General features: G+C 36.3%; 1 protein-coding gene across 1 annotated transcript in view; it reads right to left on the bottom strand.

The window, feature by feature from the left end:
• Positions 1-2,551: 2,551 nt before the first annotated feature.
• LOC306869774 (merlin-like) overlaps positions 2,552-20,817 on the bottom strand; it is a 33,657-nt gene continuing 15,391 nt past the window's right edge. Inside the window, exons 6-18 of the mRNA XM_079416678.1 lie at positions 19,388-19,456; positions 18,545-18,627; positions 17,216-17,291; positions 16,770-16,904; positions 16,597-16,671; positions 16,043-16,156; positions 15,331-15,453; positions 13,632-13,748; positions 13,441-13,541; positions 12,250-12,355; positions 9,219-9,346; positions 8,084-8,243; positions 2,552-3,322 (exon numbers count right to left, since the gene is read on the bottom strand). Of these exons, the coding sequence (XP_079272804.1) occupies positions 3,272-3,322; positions 8,084-8,243; positions 9,219-9,346; positions 12,250-12,355; positions 13,441-13,541; positions 13,632-13,748; positions 15,331-15,453; positions 16,043-16,156; positions 16,597-16,671; positions 16,770-16,904; positions 17,216-17,291; positions 18,545-18,627; positions 19,388-19,456 (1,338 nt within the window). The 3' untranslated portion in view covers positions 2,552-3,271. The remainder of the gene's footprint in view (positions 3,323-8,083; positions 8,244-9,218; positions 9,347-12,249; positions 12,356-13,440; positions 13,542-13,631; positions 13,749-15,330; positions 15,454-16,042; positions 16,157-16,596; positions 16,672-16,769; positions 16,905-17,215; positions 17,292-18,544; positions 18,628-19,387; positions 19,457-20,817) is intronic.

Below are 20,817 nucleotides of genomic sequence, written 5' to 3' on the forward strand. Positions count from 1 at the left end.
GATATTCTTCTTTTCACCTTGGTACCACCTACAGATGCAGTTTTACCTTCCAGTGCCTCCATCTACCACCCCAAGGACTGATGGGACGCGACACGGTCACCTCCTAAGGAACATCCCTCTCTCGACCGCGACAGCCTGTCAATATGGCTCGAACCAGCTGTCAATCAAGCTGTCACTCGTCCAGACATACAGACATTGTATCGAGGAAGGCCAGAAACTGATGAGTGATGAGGAGTTTGTGTCTCAGGCCGTGATAATGAGGATTATGGGAAGTATGATACATGAAGCAAACAGCTTAGACTTTTAGTTACTGTCTTGATTGGTAACAAATAATACAAATACAGCAGTTAGGGAAAAAACTACAAGAGATAAAAATGCATAAACTGTGCGTATTTCCACAATATTTAGTGCTTTGAGTTTAATGAGCTATTAAACTAATGAATTAATCGTAATACTGAATTCTAATTTACTGACTAATCCTTCATGCTATAATTGAGATAGTTGCAGCTTTCATGTAACAAATACAAATTGTAAATTTTTAGGCTGATTATATTGATTTACCTTGTGTAACATACTCCCAGGAAGATGAAAATCCAACGGCCTGCTGTTTGATCTCCGCTCTCAATACATTTCTGTACTTTCAAACATCCACACACAAACACAACCACATAAGACACATACAAAAACATCCCAAAACACAGCGAAGCTTAACAGTTCTGGGAGTAAACATTTCATTCAGTTTCTCCATACAGAAATTGATCTAACACACATAAACCTTTCAAGATAGATGTACAATGTTAAGTGATGAAATATGCATTTGTAGAAGTCACTTCAGATTACAATATAATTTCTAAAACAGGAATTTCTGAAGTTATTAGCATATAAATGACAACATCCAGCAAACACCCACTCCCATGAACCTCAGCAAAACACTCAAATCTATCTTGGAAAATCTATTTTGAAATAAATACAATCACATCTTTCATAATACTTAATGCACTATGTTGTTCAATCCAAAAAGAAAAGCCTTTAAGTATGGTCCTTTTGTCTTTTTCTTAGATTTAGTTTGTGCCTCAATTTAAATTTATTTCAATTTTATACTGAATACGTGTTTCACAATCCCAATGGAGAAAATGAATGCGAAAAACATTTCTGGAACCAAGTCTGCTGATAATGTGAGCAGTCGCTGTAGCGTTTTATCCTGAACCATGCTTATGGTCATAATACAGGGGGGTTTTGCCCGTTTTATCGCCCGCCAGGTGAAAATAGTCCATCAGGGCCCGTATTCACAAAACATCTTAAGGCTAAAAGCAGCTCATAACTCGCTGATTTAGGAGAAAATCTTAAAAAATAATGGGCGTGTCAGTCCTAAATTTAGGACTCTATTGCCTGGTTTCACAGACAGGGCTTAGACTAAACCAGGATTAGATCATTGTTCAATTAGGACATTTAAGTAATTTTTATAAACATGCTTAGATAAAAAATATTACTGGTGTGCATCTTGAGACAAAACAAAGGCACCGATATATTTTAAGACCAGTCAGTGCAAGTTTATTTCAGTTCAAACAGCTCAGACTTACACTTTAGTCTAGGACTAGGCTTAAGCCTTGTCTGTGAAACCGGGGGTAAGAGTATTTCACAAAGCATTGTAGTGCTAAAACTTGCTCCCAAATCTGTGAAATGTTAGGAGTACTGAAGAGGGCTCCCGAGTCACTAAGACCAAACCACAAACTATTCCTAAAATGTCTGTTGCTAGCAATCTGCCTCTGAATGTAAACATTTTAGAAACATTTGATGATAATGACGTTTTAAAAAGGTATCACCTTTGGTTTTGGGGGTTATCCCAACTCCAAATGTTCCTTTGATTATATCCTTTTCATTAACCAGTTGGGCAAGACGTAACAGCTTCCATCCAGTTTTTTGTTTTGTTTACGTTTGCATGTATTACTATCAGCTATGATTATTCTACTCCATTAATTAAAAGGCTGTTTATATGCATATCCACTAATTGTTTTTGAGAAGCATACATGTCAGAGGCTGAAGATATACTTGTTTAATTAGTGACACTTATCCTGCATTTTAAACCTTTAGTTGAATACGGCAACATAATATTGCGCTCTACAATATTTCTATGAATAAATCTCTGACAGAGACTATCAGCCAATCACTGTGTGCATAATAAGCATGCTGACATCATCCATAGCAACGAGGTCAACCCCACCCTTATTCTGAGCTTAAGACTTCTCTCTATTCCTCAGTACAAGTTTGTCTCAGCAGCTTTGTGAATAGGTTTTAAGAGAACACTCTTAGCTTAAAAACTTTTACTGCTATTTAGGAGAACTCTTAGATAAAATGTTGTGAATACGGGCCCTGATCACTGAAAAATAGTCACGATTCGAGGTATCAATCATGCTTGTGGCACAGTCGGTGTGGGCTGGGTTGCACACTAAAATGCAATACTAGAGAGATGTCTCAAAGGGCTAGAAAGATGTTCAAAGCAAAGTGTGAACATCAGTAACTCATCCAAAAAAAGGACAGTCAAATTATATTTAAGATAATTTCCATTCATTTATTCCTCTGCACAAAAAACATTTTCAAAAATATATTCAAATTCTTTAACATTGTAAAAAATTCCAAACATTTCATGTAATAGTCTTCCAAACAGTGTGATCACAGAGGGGTTTCTTTCCCTAAAATACCGTGCTAAACTATCCTCTGAGAGGAAGTAAACTCTTTTATACTGTAACAATTAGGTTTAATACAACCTTTATGAACGACCAGACAGCTCCATATTGGACCCAAAAAACAGCACAAGGGTGCAATACCACTGCTTTAGCCAATTATTCTGACACATATTGATCGAGAAATACCAAGATATCTGCTGTGCAACTGGAGAGATGAATTTAGGATGCAGTGCAGAGATATATATATAGTCAGTGTGTGTACACTGCTTAACCGTAGTGTCTTCATAATGGGATTTTGACCTCCTGCAGACAAAAGGATATTGAGAAATAGCATGTAGTGCATCTCTGTATGTGAATGTGTTTATGTTAATGTATGTGTGGCGGTTTGAAAAGCTCCTTTCTCTCTGTAGTTCTGTTTACATGAGAGTTTGGTCCTCTTAGTGTAATGTAAACTTTAACCACATATATTCTTCATCACCAGAATGTGCTAGGATCATACAGGAATGGGTCACAGCCTGTCAGGAATGTGAAACAAACAACAAGACATTGTTCACACATTCAAACACTAGTCCAATGTGTCTGGATGGCTACAGCTCCTGGAAGGCGGCCACTCTGGATTTGGTGCTCTGTAGAGTGAGCTGTGGAGACAGATTGAAGATTGAGAGGTGTAAACAATTGTGCTCAGCTCCAAACTGATGATCTTCATGTATATCAAGTGACAATTACAGTAAATAAAATACACACATTGCTGTTTCAAATGTTTGGGGTCAGTAACTTTTTTTTTTAAATAAAGAAATCATTACTTTTATTCAGCAAGAATCAATTAAATTGACAAAGTGACAGCAAAGACATTTGTAATATAACTAACTTTCTATTTATCAAAGAATCCTAAAAGGAAATTTATTACGATTTCCCCTATATATATATTCTATATATTACCGTTTTAACTTTGCCACCTATAGTTTTTAATTATTTATGCTCATGCCATGAGAAGCACTGGACATGTATGATATGTGCAATACCTCGGAGTCATGAAGAATTCATAGCGAGAGAGTGAAATAGAGAGAGAGCAGAGGGAGCATGTGTGTCTCTGATCAGCTGTCACTAGTCTGTGTGAACTCACTGACAGTGATGTTAAAAGACACTTTAAGACAGAATCCCTCATGAAAAACTGGTGTAAACAAACAAGAAGAGACAGTGATGGGAAAATTATTAAATTAATGCTATAAGATGATGGTACATTTCTGCTTTATTAAGGAATCATTCTGCAGGGATTTAAGGCACGTGGACTCTCACCTTGAAATACCCTAAACTGCTCAGTGGTTATCAGACATGAGTTATAAATGTCACTATAAATATACTGTTCGAAATAAAGACATAAGTATTTGGAATCTGTGGTTTTAAAGCATTAGTGGATCAGGTTCATGGTTAATGTGATGAATACACCGGTGGGTCCTCTGCTAGGGCAACTGTGTGAACTTAAGGAGAACTGACTTCCAACATCCACCAAAAACACCAAGACCAGCTGGTTAGAAGTAATTGCAAAAATGGCTGAGAGAAGTGCAATAGGAGTGCAAACAGCGAAGCTCATGTAATCCACCACTGATAACAGCCGGAGTATGAACGTCTTCTGGCAATCGAAAGTACAGAAACATTACATTTATGCATTTAGCAGACGCTTTTATCCAAAGCGACTTACATTGCATTCAAGTTACAGTTTTTACATTTTATCAGCTCTTGCTTTCCCTGGGAATCGAACCCATGACCTTGGCGTTGCTAGCGCCATGCTCTACTATTTGAGCTACAGGAAAGCATGGTGGCCTACAGCAAGTTAATCACTGTTGGTATGAACGCTGTGAATTGCATTTCCTATTAATTTTTTAGGAGACACTTTTTATCCAAAGCAACTACCAACACACTATCTACAGGAGCAATCAATCGGCTTGGTCACTGTTGGAGAAACCAATTCATACAGCTTCCCTACCAGAGTTTGAATCTGAGATCTTTAGTTCATATCAGAATCAGAAAAGTGATGTAGAATCCTTTTTGGTTTTTGGAGGCCATTTGGTTTGACATTTTGCATAAAATCAAAAGCAATGACATTTATCCATATTTAGTTGTAGCTTAGTCCAATACGTTTTCAGAAATCTTTCTAATAGTGCTCAAGAAACATTTCTTATTATCAACATTGAAAACTGTGCTGCTTAACATTTTTGTGGAAACCATGATAATGCAAAGTTCAAAAGAACAGTATTTATTTTGTTATGAAATCTTTTGCAACATGTCTTTACTAAATATATATCAATTTTGATAAAGTTTTAATGCATCTTTGCTGAAAAGTATTAATGTATTTCTTTCAAAAAAAAAAATACAAAATTTTAAATGGTAGTTTAATGTGTGAAATTTTGTAACATTTAAAAGCTATTTGCATCACAATTTTGCACTCTCTTTTCAAAATCACTCTCCCAAATCAGTAAAAATGTTTTTAGAACCAGATGCTTCCTAAAAAAAATACTTTCAAGGAGAGAAAAATACATCAATATCAATGCTCGGGGTCTCTGCAGGTTAATCAAATTTTAACTTCTACTTATCCATAATTCAGTACAATTAACAATGGAACGGATGGACATTTACGTGCCGCCGCTCGCTGGGGATTTTGATAGATTACCGCATAAACAACTGAGGGAACAGGTGAGCCTGTCAGTGCATTAAGACACTCTCACTACATCGCTCTCCCTCAGGCTATAGAGCAGCGGGACGCACCGGGCTACGGAGAAAGCACAGCCACAGCCATTAATCATTCCACCGTTGTGACCTGGAAATTCAGCGACCCTTGTCACTTTGCTCCAAGGTCCAGTGCTCAAACTACCTGACCAATGGTGATTTACAACGAGTCGGACAGTGTCCCGATACAGGCTTCTAATGCAGGCTCAACATCGGCTAAGAAAACAACAGCTGTCAAAGGGTGTAAAACAGAGCTGGATTTTCTAGCTGCTGTAAGCGCGAGAGCTGTGAAGCAGTTCCCCCAAAGTGTCCGGCTCGATTTACTCAAGCTCCGCTTCAATTAGAAAATCACATCAAGGCAGACTGACTGAACACACGGAGGGCACTCCATCCATCCAAACGACCGATCACAACACAGGAATCAATTAGCGTAGCGCTAATGAGACAATTTCACACGCTGCAGGAAAAGATTCTATGGCTAAAATGGAGCTTTTAATCTACCGTTTCATAAGGCTTGATGAAAACGTAGCTGAACCTTTCAGAAAGATGAATAAATTCTTTTTGGACTACTGGTGCTCCGTAGCATGACTAACTGTATGATTAAGAGCATATTCATAGGAACTAGCCCTTCTTATAAATGGCGCTACAAAACAGAGTTTAGTGAACCTGTATGTCAATTTACAAAATCTCACACACAGACAAATACAAATGTTTCAGGACTATGAATATGGAATCATTCAAACACTGTAGAGCAACCTGCAGAAACAACGACACTCCTGTATGTTGTAAAAATCTGTGACTTAAAGGGGAGGTCTAATGCTATTGCATACATTCTGAGTTATTTACACTGTTAAAGAGTTGAATTGTCATGCTAAACATGGCCCAAGTTTCAAAAAACTATTTAGATGAATAATAAAAATATAAAATACGCTCCCTCCGGGTTAGTATACATTTCGGGAAGTTGTTTTTCGAGCATGGCTCTTCATGACGTCAACATCACATCTCTCGGAAGAGCAGGAGTGATAGCGGGCCGTAGTTTGGACACCCCTGAACTAGAGCTTCGTCTTCGGGATTTTTTAAAATGATACGAATCTGCAGAGGTGGGCAAACTACGGGTGTTTTCATCCAGTCTGTGAGGCAGTTGTTCCAAAATGCAATATCAGTAAAATCCAATAGATAGCCTGAAGTGCAGCATATAACCCCTGATTTACACCATCCCGCCGCGCCGACGCGGCCACTCCAGTCAATCTGCAGCACGTTTCAGAAGCAGCTCTCCGCGCAGCTTCACTAAAGATAGGTGCCTAGTCTATTTTTGACGGACGCCGCGTTCAAGCCGCACAGCGAATACAAAATAAAAAGTCAAAATAGCTATATACACTACAAAACTGGCACAATAGTAAATAAGTTACATGTTTTAAAAATGTGAAAGTGTTCACTTGTTTTGAAAAATGCCTTGTATTGGAATGTTTTAAAAATGATTAAAAGACTTTCCAGTATCAAAACAAATGCCAGTGTTATCCTCCTGCTCACGGGTGCTGTCATTTTGTGGGGAAAACATGGAAATTAGTCGTTTTATCTTGCAAAGATATGATTTCTTCTGTTTTCCAAACACATTTTTATGAAAATGGATATAGTAGCCTACTGTTTACATATTATAAATGTATTTATTTTTTCATCTGAAACGTGGTGTGATTTCCAAGGCGACTTATATAAAGCAATCAAGGTCAAGATTGTTAACAATTTTGTTCATTAAACAACAATTATAAAACAAAATTCAAAAACAAAACTCTTTGGAGATCTGAAGGATGCAATACTACTCTACAGGTACTAAAGATTAATATGAGATTGGATGAAATTGTGTGTCTCCTTTAAGTTCTGACTATATTTAAGTGTCGGACTACAATGTATTTAACTATCAAAACATGAAGGAGCAATAATACCGAGTGTCTTTGCTGATATATGATGATTTTAAGATATTTAATATTTAAGTGACTTTCTCCACAGCATGTGACAAACTCAAAATCTCCAGGCCCAGTTTTCTTTCCTGAGTTTAAAATGAGTGTATTTCAGTTAACAGCCCAGGGCCCAAACATTCATGAAATATTTTTAAGAATAAAACTCTTATTAACTGCTATTTTCTTCTTATTTTCTAACTTAAGAATAAAATTAAGAATACTTTGTATTTCCAAAACATTTAAGAATGTCCTTTTCTTAAGGTTGTTCTAAATACAATACTGAAGAATTCAATTCAAATTCCTGAAGATAGTTCATAATTATTGTGAATAGTCCTCTAAAGTTATATATTTTTGATCCTTTATATCTTTACTGCATATGAAGATTTTCATGAATCCAGCCACAGATGTGTAACTGCTACCCCATCATACATCGAAAACAAATATAAAAACTACGCAGTCTTAATACAGCTCAGTGACTTTGAAGCCAGCAACTGTTGTGGGCGAAGAAGGTTCTAACACAGCTTGCAACATTTCCTGATGCGATTTCCCACTACTTTCTTTTCATCTCTCAACTATTATTAAAAAAAATGCAAGAAAAAAGAAAAAATAAATAGAGCTCAATGGCATTTTTAGGTACAGTAGAGCTTTAGCATGAATTTTAATGGTCTAAAACCATGTACCACACTATGTCTGGATTTGTGTAAGATGCATTTAACCCACCTTTTTAAAGTTGCTCTGCTTGCTGGTGCCTTTCTCAGTGTTCTCATTATGTAGGATATCTAGAGGCGTTTCGCGCTCCTTTAGCTTTAATGACTCAATCTCGGTCTTCAGTTCATTTAGCTGCTCCTGAAGGTGTTTGCTCTTCTCCATATACTCAACCCTGCCACACAGGACAGACACATTATGTAACAGAGCTGCTCTCTTGGTCTCTATCTGTTTTAAGGCCTATTCACACCATTTTTGTCATTCTGTCACCTCCTTGTTTAGGTGTGAACAGGCATTTGTTGGAAACTAAAACTACTGTTCAAAAGCTGGGGGTTGGTAAGATAAATGTCAGTCTCTTGCTCATCAAAATTCAGTAAAAACTCCTATTATATTATAAAATATAATACTCTAGTTTAATATATTTTCAAATGTAATATATTCCTGGGATATTTCCTTAATATAATTTTAATTCCTGATTCCTGTGGCAAAGCTGAATTTTCCGCATCATTACAGTCTTTAGCGCCACATGACCCTTCAGAAATCATTTAAATATGCTGATTTGCTGCTCAAGAAACATTTCTTATTATTATCAATGTTGAAAACAGATGTGTTGTGTTTAATATTTCTGTGGAAACTGACATTCTTTGATGAACAGAAAGTTCAAAAGTAAATCAATGATTGAATTAGAAAGCTTTTGTAACATTGTGCATGTCATTACTGCCATTTTCAAGCAATTTAATGCAACCTTGCTTACTCCAATTTCCCCGAAGTTTTGAACAGTAATGCATTTTATAAACTGAAAATGGGCATAGATTTTTAGCAAAAAGAACTTTAGGATTATGATTAATTGGACAATCTATTATTTAATAACCACAGCATCTCATTAGTTTCATTTTATCATTGTGTTCTTTGTTTTTCACAATATTGTATTGTATTTGGCCAAGCTGAAAGTGGTCATTCCAGTGGAACTGTCTAAACAAACAAGGTGTCAGGGAGTTTTAGTACTTAAAAACAAATCCCGTTACTCAGTTGAGTATCAGCAGAGAGGACAAACTCCGGCTCAGTTGATGTAACTGGTTCAAAAGGTGTGGACAGACGTGACAGAGACTGTGATCAGGACGGACTGATGCCTGAAATGGGCTGAACTCACTTCTCCTTCTCGATCTCCATGGACAGACGTTTCATGTCTGTGTCTTTGAAGTCAAAACTCAGGTTCTCCATGCTGAAGTTGAAGTTCGTGCCATCAGGAGGAAGAGCATTGGCAGACAATGGCACAGGCTATGGCGTGAAAGAGAGAGAAGGAAAGAGGAAAAACAAGATGAAATGATCTGACTGAGCTAAATAAAGATCAATGTACAAAAATAGGCTAATTAAGCAATATCACAAAAGCAAGAGTGCTGTACCAAACATCCCAGTATTAAAATTAGTGCTGTCAAATTATTAATTGCATACAAAAAAAAGTGCATATTTATTATATTTATTTGTTTATTTGGATCCCCATTAGCCACTACCAAGGTAATGGCTATTCTTCCTGGGGTCCAACAAGTAAAAAACTAAATTACATTAATCCATAACAATAAAAAGCAATACAAATAAAACCTCCAAACCCAAAATTCATTCACAACATCAAGATCAATAATTTACTGAGTACTGTACCATTAAATATTTCTTAAACTATTTTTTAAACCTCATTTTACTTAAAAAACGTGTAATGTCTGATGGCAATTCATTCCATATTTTCATTCCTCTATACATTACAGTCCGTTGCTTTGCATTAGTTTTTGAAACAGGAAGCAAAAAAGAAGTCTAATTGCCTCTACCTGTTCAATAGGCACACTCTTTACAGACTAATTTAATTGTGGTTTAAGTTTAGAATTTGATCCAAACACAATTTTGTTTTTTGTCAAATTTAGAACTATATTATTCCGTACCCACTTTACCACTAGTTGTAACTCCTCATCTAAATCAGCAGCTAATTTTATAATTGATGTTGCAGGTAGATATAATGTTGTATCATCTGCATACATAACTGCCATTGCATGCTTTAAAACAAAAAGAAGATCATTGGTAAAAATAGAAAATAACAATGGTCCTAGACACCTTCCTTGAGGCACACCAGATTGCAACTCTTTCAGTTCCGAATAACCTCCATTATAAAATAGACATTGCCTCCTATTAGTCAGATAACTTTTAAACCAATGCACAGTTTGACAAGTAAATTTATAACATTTCAATTTTTCCAGCAATAATTTAATGATCCAGTACATCAACAGCAGAGCTAAAATTCAACAATACTGCTCCTACTAAATTATTATCATCAATCTGTACTAAACAATCATCTGTTATCTGTGTTAATGCTGTTCCTGTTGAATGTTCCTCGATATGTAAATATAAATACAGACACATGCATGTATACATTTAAGAAAAATACGTTATGTTTATATATTAAATTTATATATAAATTATATGAATATAAATATATGCATGTAAATGTTCAAAATCAAATTAGATCACCAGATCTGTTATATTGCAATAATGCTATTATTATGTTATGTTACTTAGACACTATTTCTTAGATTTCTAAAGGAAACAAAGTTACTTTAAAAAGGTACTGTATTTAACCACCTCTGAACAAAATGACTATACGTAGGACAAAACAAATTAATTTAAACTCAACATGACATTTTACTTCTGTAACATAGCAAATGTTCAAGCGAAACAGGCATTTTTTTAATTTGATTAAGATGTTCACTAACTAGAAGAATTAGACAAAGAACATGTATTAAGAAAGTAAAAGGTGACCCCAATTTTGATTTCATGTAAGCCTAACATGTTAAGTCACCTTTATTTCGATAGCAATTTATACAATAGAGATTGTTTCAAAGCAGCTTCACAGAATTAAACATTGTACTAAAAAAATGAATAATGCAAACTTCAAAAATGAGGCACAACCAAAACTCTGCTACAAAGCAGCTGTAAAAAGACATTTGACTGTAGCATTTGACCAGTCAACCTGACGATCAGTATAGCGACTAGGAATTCAAGCACCTAGCATAAGCTTCAGAAAAACTGGCTTAATTTGCCTCGGGCAGGATGACTTATCTAAACAAAGTCAAGCTCCGGTTTGCCTTAGCCACCCTTAGTTGGATTTTGTCAAAAGACCAAAAGGAAGCTTCAGGGTATATATATATATAAAAAAAAATTCTCTGTAAGACATCAATACCCGCAGACACAGACAATGCTTTGAAATGCCTTCAGGATTTTTAAGTGGTTGAACAGATCTAACATTAGCCACCTATCGAGAGAACTAATATCTGAAATGATACACTGACCCCCAATCACCCCTAACTTACCGTGCATGTAAAATGTGCGGATGAGCCGCCAGTTGGATTTTCAAGAGTATCCACAAAGCTTTAAAAGAGCTCAGCTCCCAAGTACTTAGGCTAATAATTAGGGAACTCATTGTAATGGCACTGAAATGTGGTTTCCAGGTAGAAAAATGTCCTCTCCGGGAACATTTATGTAAAAAAAAAAAAAGAATTTTCTGACCTCAATTATATCTATTATCCATATACAAGGCTTAGGACAATCCCTTAATAGTCGTCCATTTGAATCAGATATGAAGTGCACTCAGTCATCATGTGTATTCATAACCTGGCGGATATTCACAATGCATTTAACGGAGGTATCCAAGTTAACTGCGGTCTCTCGCTAGCAGTTTCTGAACCCATTTGTAATCCAATTCTGAAAAGCATTACAACCATGTCATGCAATTCCTGGGACCCTAGAGGGCTACCTAACCATTTTTTAAGTTGGACAGCTTAATATGAATATAAATATTCCTTCTAGATTGCATTAAGGTGGTTATTGCGAGGCTAAAACACTCTCGAAGGTTTCCCTGGACAACAGGGGAAAGTTTTCTTGCGAGTAATGGAATGGTTGTCTGATGCAACTTTTGTTTAAATAAATTATCTTGACATTGACAAATGGCCAAGAGGCTAAATCAGACTAGTGTAAAAACCCATAGTCATGCAGAGTTTAAAACCTTTTTCTCCAAGAGATAAAATTGGACTGGATTCGGACACCAGCCCGATTAAGAATGACAAGCGTTGATGTAACGTCATCTGTGGAGATATTCCAGAATGCCCCGTGGGGGAGCGTTTTTGTAAGGGGGTGATTACCGAGTACGCCGATTTGCTGGTGATCTCCAGTAGTTTGTTTTTGGCTTTGCGCTCCGATTCTCTTGCCTCCTGCAGGTTCTGTTTCAGCTGGTCGGCCTCTTTCGCCCTGAGGAGAATAGATACATGGGTTACTCACTCAAGGTTTGAACCCTTTGAAGTGGACACAGTGCTGGGATCTCCAAAGCACAAATTCAGCTGGAAATGGAAAAATGGATGCTCAGATCAGCAGAAAATTTCATAGGCACCAAATCAAACAGCTATCCCAGCATGCATGTCAACAGAGTGCCACATACTAAGTAAAGGCCCAGCAGATGGATTTGAGAAGGGCCACCAGCATATATCCAGCTGTGAGAGGAAAATCTGGGACGTCTTTTATGATGTGCGTTCACATACAGAGTTTTGAATAATACATCATAGATGTTGCTTGTTTTCATCCAATGCTTTTAATCCAAACTGCTTTTTAATAGACAAAAAAAACAAAAAATAAATAAAAAAGTATTTTAAAAAATCTAAATAAATAATATTAAGTGAGTAGTGATCAAAAGTCACTGCCATGCTGCTATGCTGTCATGTCATTGTTAAGGTCTTCTAGGTGGTCGCTTAGGTTAGGCCCGAGTATTAGTATAATTTCTATAATATTATAGTATTTATTAATATAAGTTTTCATTTTAATTATTTTTTCATTAAGTTTCATTTTATGTGCTTTTGTCATTTGTATTAGTTTTTAGCTTCAATTTACTTTTAGTAAGAGTTATTTTAGTGTTTCAACTTATATCAGTTACATTTCAAATTGTTATTTCAGGTTTTTTAATAATGTTTTTACATTTTTCATATATATAGAGAGAAACGTAAAAACATCAGCCTTATTTCAAATAATTAAACTGATTTTTAATACTTTTAAATGTGAAAAAGTTATAGTATAACTATGTATTTTTATACAGAATTTTATATTTTCAGAAAAGAATGAAATAGTACTCATTAGGCCATTCAAAAGACAACATAAGGGTTTCAAAAATATGACAATCAAAATAATAACTTTTCAAACAAGTTTTATCCATTAACCATCGATACAAAACTAAATATTATTTAAACACTAAATATGTTATTTAACATTATCACCATGTCAAGCAGCCATCTGATGAAAGTACATCCATATAAATAGGCAGAGTGTGTGTGTGTCAGAGATGTTACCTCCTTTCAGACTCTTCTGCCATCTTGAGTGCAAGCATCTCAGCCTCTAGCATCTTCTGTTCCATGAGTCTCTTCTCCTCCTCAGTGCGAATGGCTGTCACCTTTATAAAGAGTAATTCAGAGCATGATCAGTCCTCAAAGCTCCTAAAGGATCTTCTACAAGCAGCTGGTGTGGGCAAATGCCCACTAACCTTAATACGCTGTATCTCCTGTTCAGCCTCGGCCGCTTTCTGAGCCAACAGCTTGGCCTCCTCCTCAGCGATTTGTGCCTTCTCTGCCAAAAGATCTGCAGTCTCCTCCGAGCGTAACTGAGAACAGAGACCACACGCTTTGCACAGATTCACATCGGCCATTTGCTTCACTTGATGCCCTTGTTGATTAACAGCATTAGATGGCAAACGTTCAGAATACTACACCACTGCAGCATTATTAATAAAGTAATTGAATTATTCTATATAGATTTACTTTTTGCTGTTTTACTCGTTTCCACACCATTTGTGTAACACCTCACAAAAAACGTTACATAAAGCTCAGTCTAACATTTACGTCATTTGCATCACAGAAATCGTGTCACTAGATCAGTCTTTTCTTCCCAAATATATCTTTCAAAACAAATCTACTTTTGGGAAGGAAAGTGAAAAAACCTCAAATATTTGAGAGAGCGAGAGAAAGAGACATAAGACTGGCAAGGATATGAAACTCCCTGATTAAAAATAATAAGACCTCTGCTAGTCAGAGCTCTGCCAGAAGATTATTTGAATTAGCATTATCCTGAGCACAGAGGGTGAACTATAAGGAGAAATGCATTTATCAGTTGTACTCCCACTTATATCAGTTTAAAAGCCGAATTTCTTTTGTTTGCAAGAGCCAAAACACCCTCAGAATGTGCACTAAATACTAAGTATTTAAATAGCATGTGAAAGTGAAGAGATAAAACAGAAATAAAGCCTTAGAAATATTATTATATGCAATAATAAAGTACATTTAGTAATATTTAGGTCGATTAGGTCCCCCCCTCCCCCTAAAACTGCAATAAGTTTGACTTCGAACAAAGTGATTTCTTTTTTTTTTTATGCTGTGGCAGGTAAATTATGACTGGCTGATCAGTGATAATCAAAATATGTTACTAAGACGAGTATAGATTAGGGCTGGACCAGAATATTTGATTATTCGAATATTCGTTCAGTGGGTTGGCATTCGATTTTCAAATTTTTTAAATTTTTCGAACACCTGGCATCCCCCGCGAAACGGTTCTCATTCGCGCTTGAATATCACCCACGAGTGAACGTCATGATTCAGTTCATCTGGAAGAGAAGACAAATGCCAAAGACCTCAGCTGTGTGGGAGCTCTTTAAATTGAGTGAGGACAAGACAAAGGCAGTGTGCCAAATATGCGATTTGAAACTGGCCTACAACAACAGCACATCGAGTTTGAAAAATCACCTGAGTTCTGTAAGTAGTACGCCTATTTGTTGGTGTAAAAACGAGCTGCTTTTATCCTCCATGTTAATTAGAAATTTTACACATGATAAAAGCGTGCACTTAATTTGCTTGGAAAATACTTGCTAATATGGCAGTCATACAAATAATTTAAATTTTATTTAAACTGTTCATTAATTAAAATGTGTGTTGCTGTTATCACCCGCCACGCGTGAAGTCGATTGGATGAACGGTTCTCGACATAATAAAAACGCAGACTGACCGACAGAGATTCCTGCCTTTATTAGAGAGAAGATTATGTTCAGCCCCCTTCCCCCGAAGCTTTGAATATTCAGTGTTGATTACTAATGGTATTCGGACCAGCCCTATTATAGATACCCATGTGCTCTAGCAAGCACTAAAACGATTAGGGTAAATATATTTAGTGTGGGTGACGCTTTAGTTTCTCACCAGTGCTTCATTGGCCATGTGAGCTTCGTCCTGTAACTGAATCAGTCTCCTCTTCAGTTCATCACGAGCTCTTTCTGCTTCCTCACGCAACTGTCTCTCCCTCTCCAGCCTCTGCCGCTCCATCTACAGAGAGGTGCAAAAAGCTCATTCATATTTCACCAGGATTGCAGCGCTGCTAAATGGGTTTATTGGATCACAAATCCAGCACCTGGTTAAAGGTGCCTGGAGCTGCAACAGGAAAATCAATGCATATTGTGACCATGAAGTCTTAAAATTTAGTAGAGAGGGAGGGAGGATTTGCCTGACACTTCTCAAGCTCTCCAAAGCAACATGATAGTTTCCCAAAACTGCAATCAGTTTTTGGAATAGGTCTATACATAAACTACTGTTCAAAGGTTTAGGATCCATAAGAATTCATCACAGCTAATATGGATGCTTGTTTTTCAGCTATATTGAACATTGTGTGAACTGGCTACATAGCCAGAAAAAAAAAAAAAATCAGTGATTTATATATTTATAATTTTTTTTCTCTTCTTATCTTTATTGCTTTTATTTTTTAGATATTTCTCTACTTGCTTTTTTTATTCTTTTCTTTTGATCCTGTAAGGCAAGATCTAATTGAAAAACAGAGCCCAGAAACAGTTTGTTTTCATTTATTTGTTTAGCATAAACAATCTCTCTATGATGCTGTTAATCCGAAATCATTCCTGACCTGTTTGCGAGCTTTCTCTTCTCTAGCCTGCATCTTCATCTGCTGGACTTCCAGCGAATCAACTCTGCGTCTCCTCATGAACAGATCATGGTTCCCGATACACAGCTGAAGAATCTTCAAACACACGAAAATTGCTTCATCAAAAACTTATTTACCCTTCACAAAAAATGAAAATTCAGTCAATCATTCATCATGTCGTTCTATACCTATACGACTTTTTAATGACTGAAACTTCAGTCCGCGTCTCACAAATGCTATCAGAAGACATGGCATATAGGTTGAAGGGACCATTTTATGATGGGTTTATGGACTTATATGGCCATTATTTGGAAAAGAGCACTCTAGACAATCAGCTAAAGTAAATGAGGACAATTTTTAATTCTGGGTACCTTTAACTAACAAATGACAGCATCTCTCGATTAATAGCATAAAGATTTATTAAACCTACGATCTTCTGGGAAACAGCCCAAATCTTAAAGCACCATACCACACCACAGTGGAATTGTGAAGAACAGTTTGAAATTGATCACTGCATTACATCACAAAATACTCACAAGTTTATTGACTCTGAGTTTTGAGGAGTTGAATTTGAAGACATCTGCCCTCTTATCCAAGGGTTTAATGGCAAACTGAAGACACAATGGCAAAAATTAGTGCACCAGCAACATCACCACACTTAGTGTATAGCAGTTTGTGTACAAGTATGAAATGTTCATAAAATGAGTACCTCTTTATCACTGTACGAGATGTTTCTGATCTCATTCCAGGGAAAAGAGATTTTGGGATTCAGTTTGTTACTCGGGTCATAAATGTGGAGGCCCAAAGCGTCAACACCCAGCAGTAAGCTGGTTCCCTTTTTATTCTTGAAAAATAAAAAGATATTAAAAAGACCTTCAGTCTAATTTATTTTACTATCATGATCACACTATAATGGCTATTCAGAGTGAAACAGACATCACATGGCTGGCAAAAAGGAAGAAATAATTAAGTTTCAAGCAGGGTGGACAGTACTGAAGGAAGTGTGAGATGATTTAAGCTAAAGGTGACTAGGTAACCAATAATAAAAGGTTTGATTACATACAATAATAAAGGTACACAATAATAAAAGCATTTGGCTGTACGTAGTTCTAGCTCAGATTGTTACTGCTGTACAGCAGCGGAGGCATTTCTTACCCTAATGGAAAAGTAATTGACCCCATACATCTCCAGATCCTGAGCTATTTTTAAATACTCCATCTCAGCTTCATCTCTGCAGCACACAATAACAAACAAAAATGTGGGAGGGAGGAAAGGAGGGAGACAAAAAAATCTATTTCACCGCAGGGCTTTAATGAGACTCAACTAACTTGAAGTGCAGAATCTAAAGGTCATGCAGCATGTCTTACAGTAACACACACATACTGACCAATTAAAAATAATCATACTAAAAGCAACTAGATTAGTACCACCTTCATGTTCATAAAAATAGATTGTTTTAAATATAAAAAAAAATAATAATAATTTAAATGAATAAATTATGTAAAATAAACAAACAGATGAAATGTAAGAACATGTTCTGTGCGAAGGGTCCCATTAGACCACCTTGGACATAAAAGATTAAAAAAAGCATAAATAAATATAAAATAAAAACAGTAAAACAGATCAAATTAAATAAAATGACATTTTTTTTTTAAACTATTTATTTATAAAAAATGTAGAATGTATAGAAAAAAAGTCAATTCAATTTAAATGCATCAGTTGACACGTCCAATTTGCTAATTTTCTAAAAAGAATGAAAGAAGTCACTCATTTCACATGTGAAAAAATTTAGCCAATTATCAAAGTAGTAATTTACATAGTTTTATTACATTTACAAGTCCTAAAGATGGCCTGGAGGACTGAAAATGGCACATGAAACCATATTACAACTGCTTTAGTACAAAAACCTTGACAAACACTGGACTTCAAGGAAAAAAAAAAAGAATTGCTATAAAATGCTATGGTGTGATATCAAATTAAGCTGAGTGTATGTATGAAAGACAGAGCTAAAGATGTGCAGACTGTGTTTGTGAGTGTGTTTTATGAATACACACCGGAGTGCTGTCCCATGTAAGGAGAAAGTGTAGAATAAAAAAGCACCCTACATGCATCTAAATAGGCTCAGAAGTTACGCAGGAAGTCGCATTCATCTTCACAGTAGACAAATTTGGCCTTTTTTGAGCAGGGCTATGCCCGGTTCTGGATAAAGAAGCAGGCCAGTTTTTCCATTTTGTGAGTGTTTTGACTTTCCAAAGTGCACATAACACAGAGTGAAGCTGCACCTGTGCAACAGTGTGCGTTTATAGCATCACAGAGCCAGACTGTTGACAAAGTCTGCTCAATTTTGCAGCTGATTCTGACCGACATGCAAAGCATCCAGCACAGTTTACTTGCTGCACTTGATTTAGAAGGTGTGCAACATGATTTATGTGAAAAAAAACCATGGGCAAGCTGTCTTGAGAGTGAGACTAGAGGGTACAATACCTGGTTCTGCCCCTGTGCTCAGTGTAGCAGACCGTGATTCTCTCCTCCCACATCTCTGCAGTCATCTGGTACAGATTAATAACCTGCACAAGAGAAAGACACATGAAGATCAGTCATCAACTTGAATAAAGTCTTTAACTGTCTCATCTGGGCGTTTTCATAACGGAGCTCTTGGTGCGCACCAGACTCTGTTTGACATCAGTATTCATTTTGTTTGTTGGAAAGAAAGCTGCTTTCCATCTAAAAAAAAAAGACGTGAACAACTGTGGATGACATACACTACAATGTCAAAAGACTTTTTTGAAAGAAAATGAAACTTTTGTTCAGCAAAGATGCCTTAAGAAATAGCTCACATTCTTTGCATTATCTGTGGGCCAGATAGAGTTGAGTTGAGTTTTGGACTGGTGGTGAAAGTTTTTCTTCTCCCGAGACACTTTAGCTAAGGTGCTAAACGGCTGCTGCTAGTATTCATTTTGGTAAACATATTGATTTCACAAATATTTTGAGCAAAATCAAAATGTATAACAGGGATGGAAAGGAAATCAGTTTCAGCACAATCAACCAAACCAAGAGTTAACACAATGGTTAATGGCTCTGAAGGACATTTCCTAATTAAGTGGGACTATTTAAATTCTTCAGACGATACTGAATGCCAGTGGAGTAAACAAACGCTCTTTCTCAGTACTTACTGACATGCGAGTGAATGCTTCCAGCTGAGAGCTTTCACTACATCTAACGCCCTACGGGAAGCCCGCCGAAACCTTACAGGCTCGTTATAGAGCTCTGCGAACATAATCGGCATAATTAGCATGGAGCGACGCCCATCTCAACAAACACACTCACTCTCTTTGGTAGCAGCTCCTCTTGGGACAGGAAGCCCGGCTTGTGGACATTAGGGTCATAATCACCATACTGCAGAAACAAGATGAGAAATCAAAATGAGCTCAATTATGAATACTGAGAGAGGGGAAAAAAAAATAGACTCACACAGTCATAAAGAAACAGCCATTATATTCACCTGCTCTCACTTAAAGTGAATTGAGTAATACGCTGTAGCGTAAAACATAAAAGCCCTTTCAAATCAAAATAAGCTGAGTTTTTATGAGAGGCATTATGGGTAAGATAAGTAGAGAGTAATAAAGGTGCTGCTGAGAGAGAAAGATAATTGCAATCACATTTTACATAGATGTTGCAACAGCAAAATGGTTGGTTTGTACATTGACTATGGGACTTGAATGCTGCAGAATGCCTTATGAGAAATATATATATATAAACAAAAAAACAATTACACTACCATTCATATGTTTGGGGTCAATAAGATGTTTAATGTCTCTGAAAGAAGAGCATTATGCTCACCAAGGCTGCATATTTTTGATCAAAAATACAGTAAAAATAATAATATTGTGAAGTATTACCATTTAAAAATTTAAAACATTTTAAAATTTACATTTATAAAATTTATTAATGTATTAATTAAATAAATTGTAATTCTGTGATGGCAAAACTGAATATTCAACAGCCATTTCCCCAGTCCTCAGACTCGCATAATCCAACTGAAATTGTTCCAATATGCCGATTTGTTTATTTATCATCAATATTTTTGTGGAAACTGAAATTCAAAAGAAAAGTATTCTTTTGAAATAGAAATATTTTGTAATAATGTAAAAGTCTTTACTGCTGCTTTCGATCAATTTTATGCATGCTTGTGTAAAAAAGTATTAATTTCTTTAAAAAAAAAATATATCTTAGTAACCTCAAAATTTTGTGTTCATCCACGTCCCATTCTGGTACCAGCACAAATATACAGGTTTTCTATTTATTTTGTTTTTTTTGCTGGTCAGAGTTGAGAGAAAAAAATAACCCAGAGTTGTCAGAGATGAGAGAGTGGCTATAACACATAAAAATAGCTCAGAATACTCCTGTAAGACGAGGAATATGAATGTCACTATTCCAAAATAAACTTTATTACAGATTGCGGACTGCTTGCAGGAACTGAAGAACAAGCATATATGCAGAATCAGAAAGGCAAGACAGTAATACTCCATCAGTGTCACGCTGGCTTGTCATTTTGAGCTCTAAGGACAGATCCACGCTGCTCGGCTGTGATGAGACTGGCATGTGAAAGCATCCCCATTGGAAAGTGTGTGTGAATGGTTGCCGTCTAAAGCTTCGCTCCTGCATTAAGAACAGGTTTTCACAGTAAGGGAGAAACTGCTACCATCTCAGCCCATCCTCTCTTTTTTATTTCTTACTTGTGTATATCTGCCTCTGCC

This window comes from Barbus barbus, assembly GCF_936440315.1.
Source record: "Barbus barbus genome assembly, chromosome: 5".
Lineage (NCBI taxonomy): Eukaryota > Metazoa > Chordata > Actinopteri > Cypriniformes > Cyprinidae > Barbus > Barbus barbus.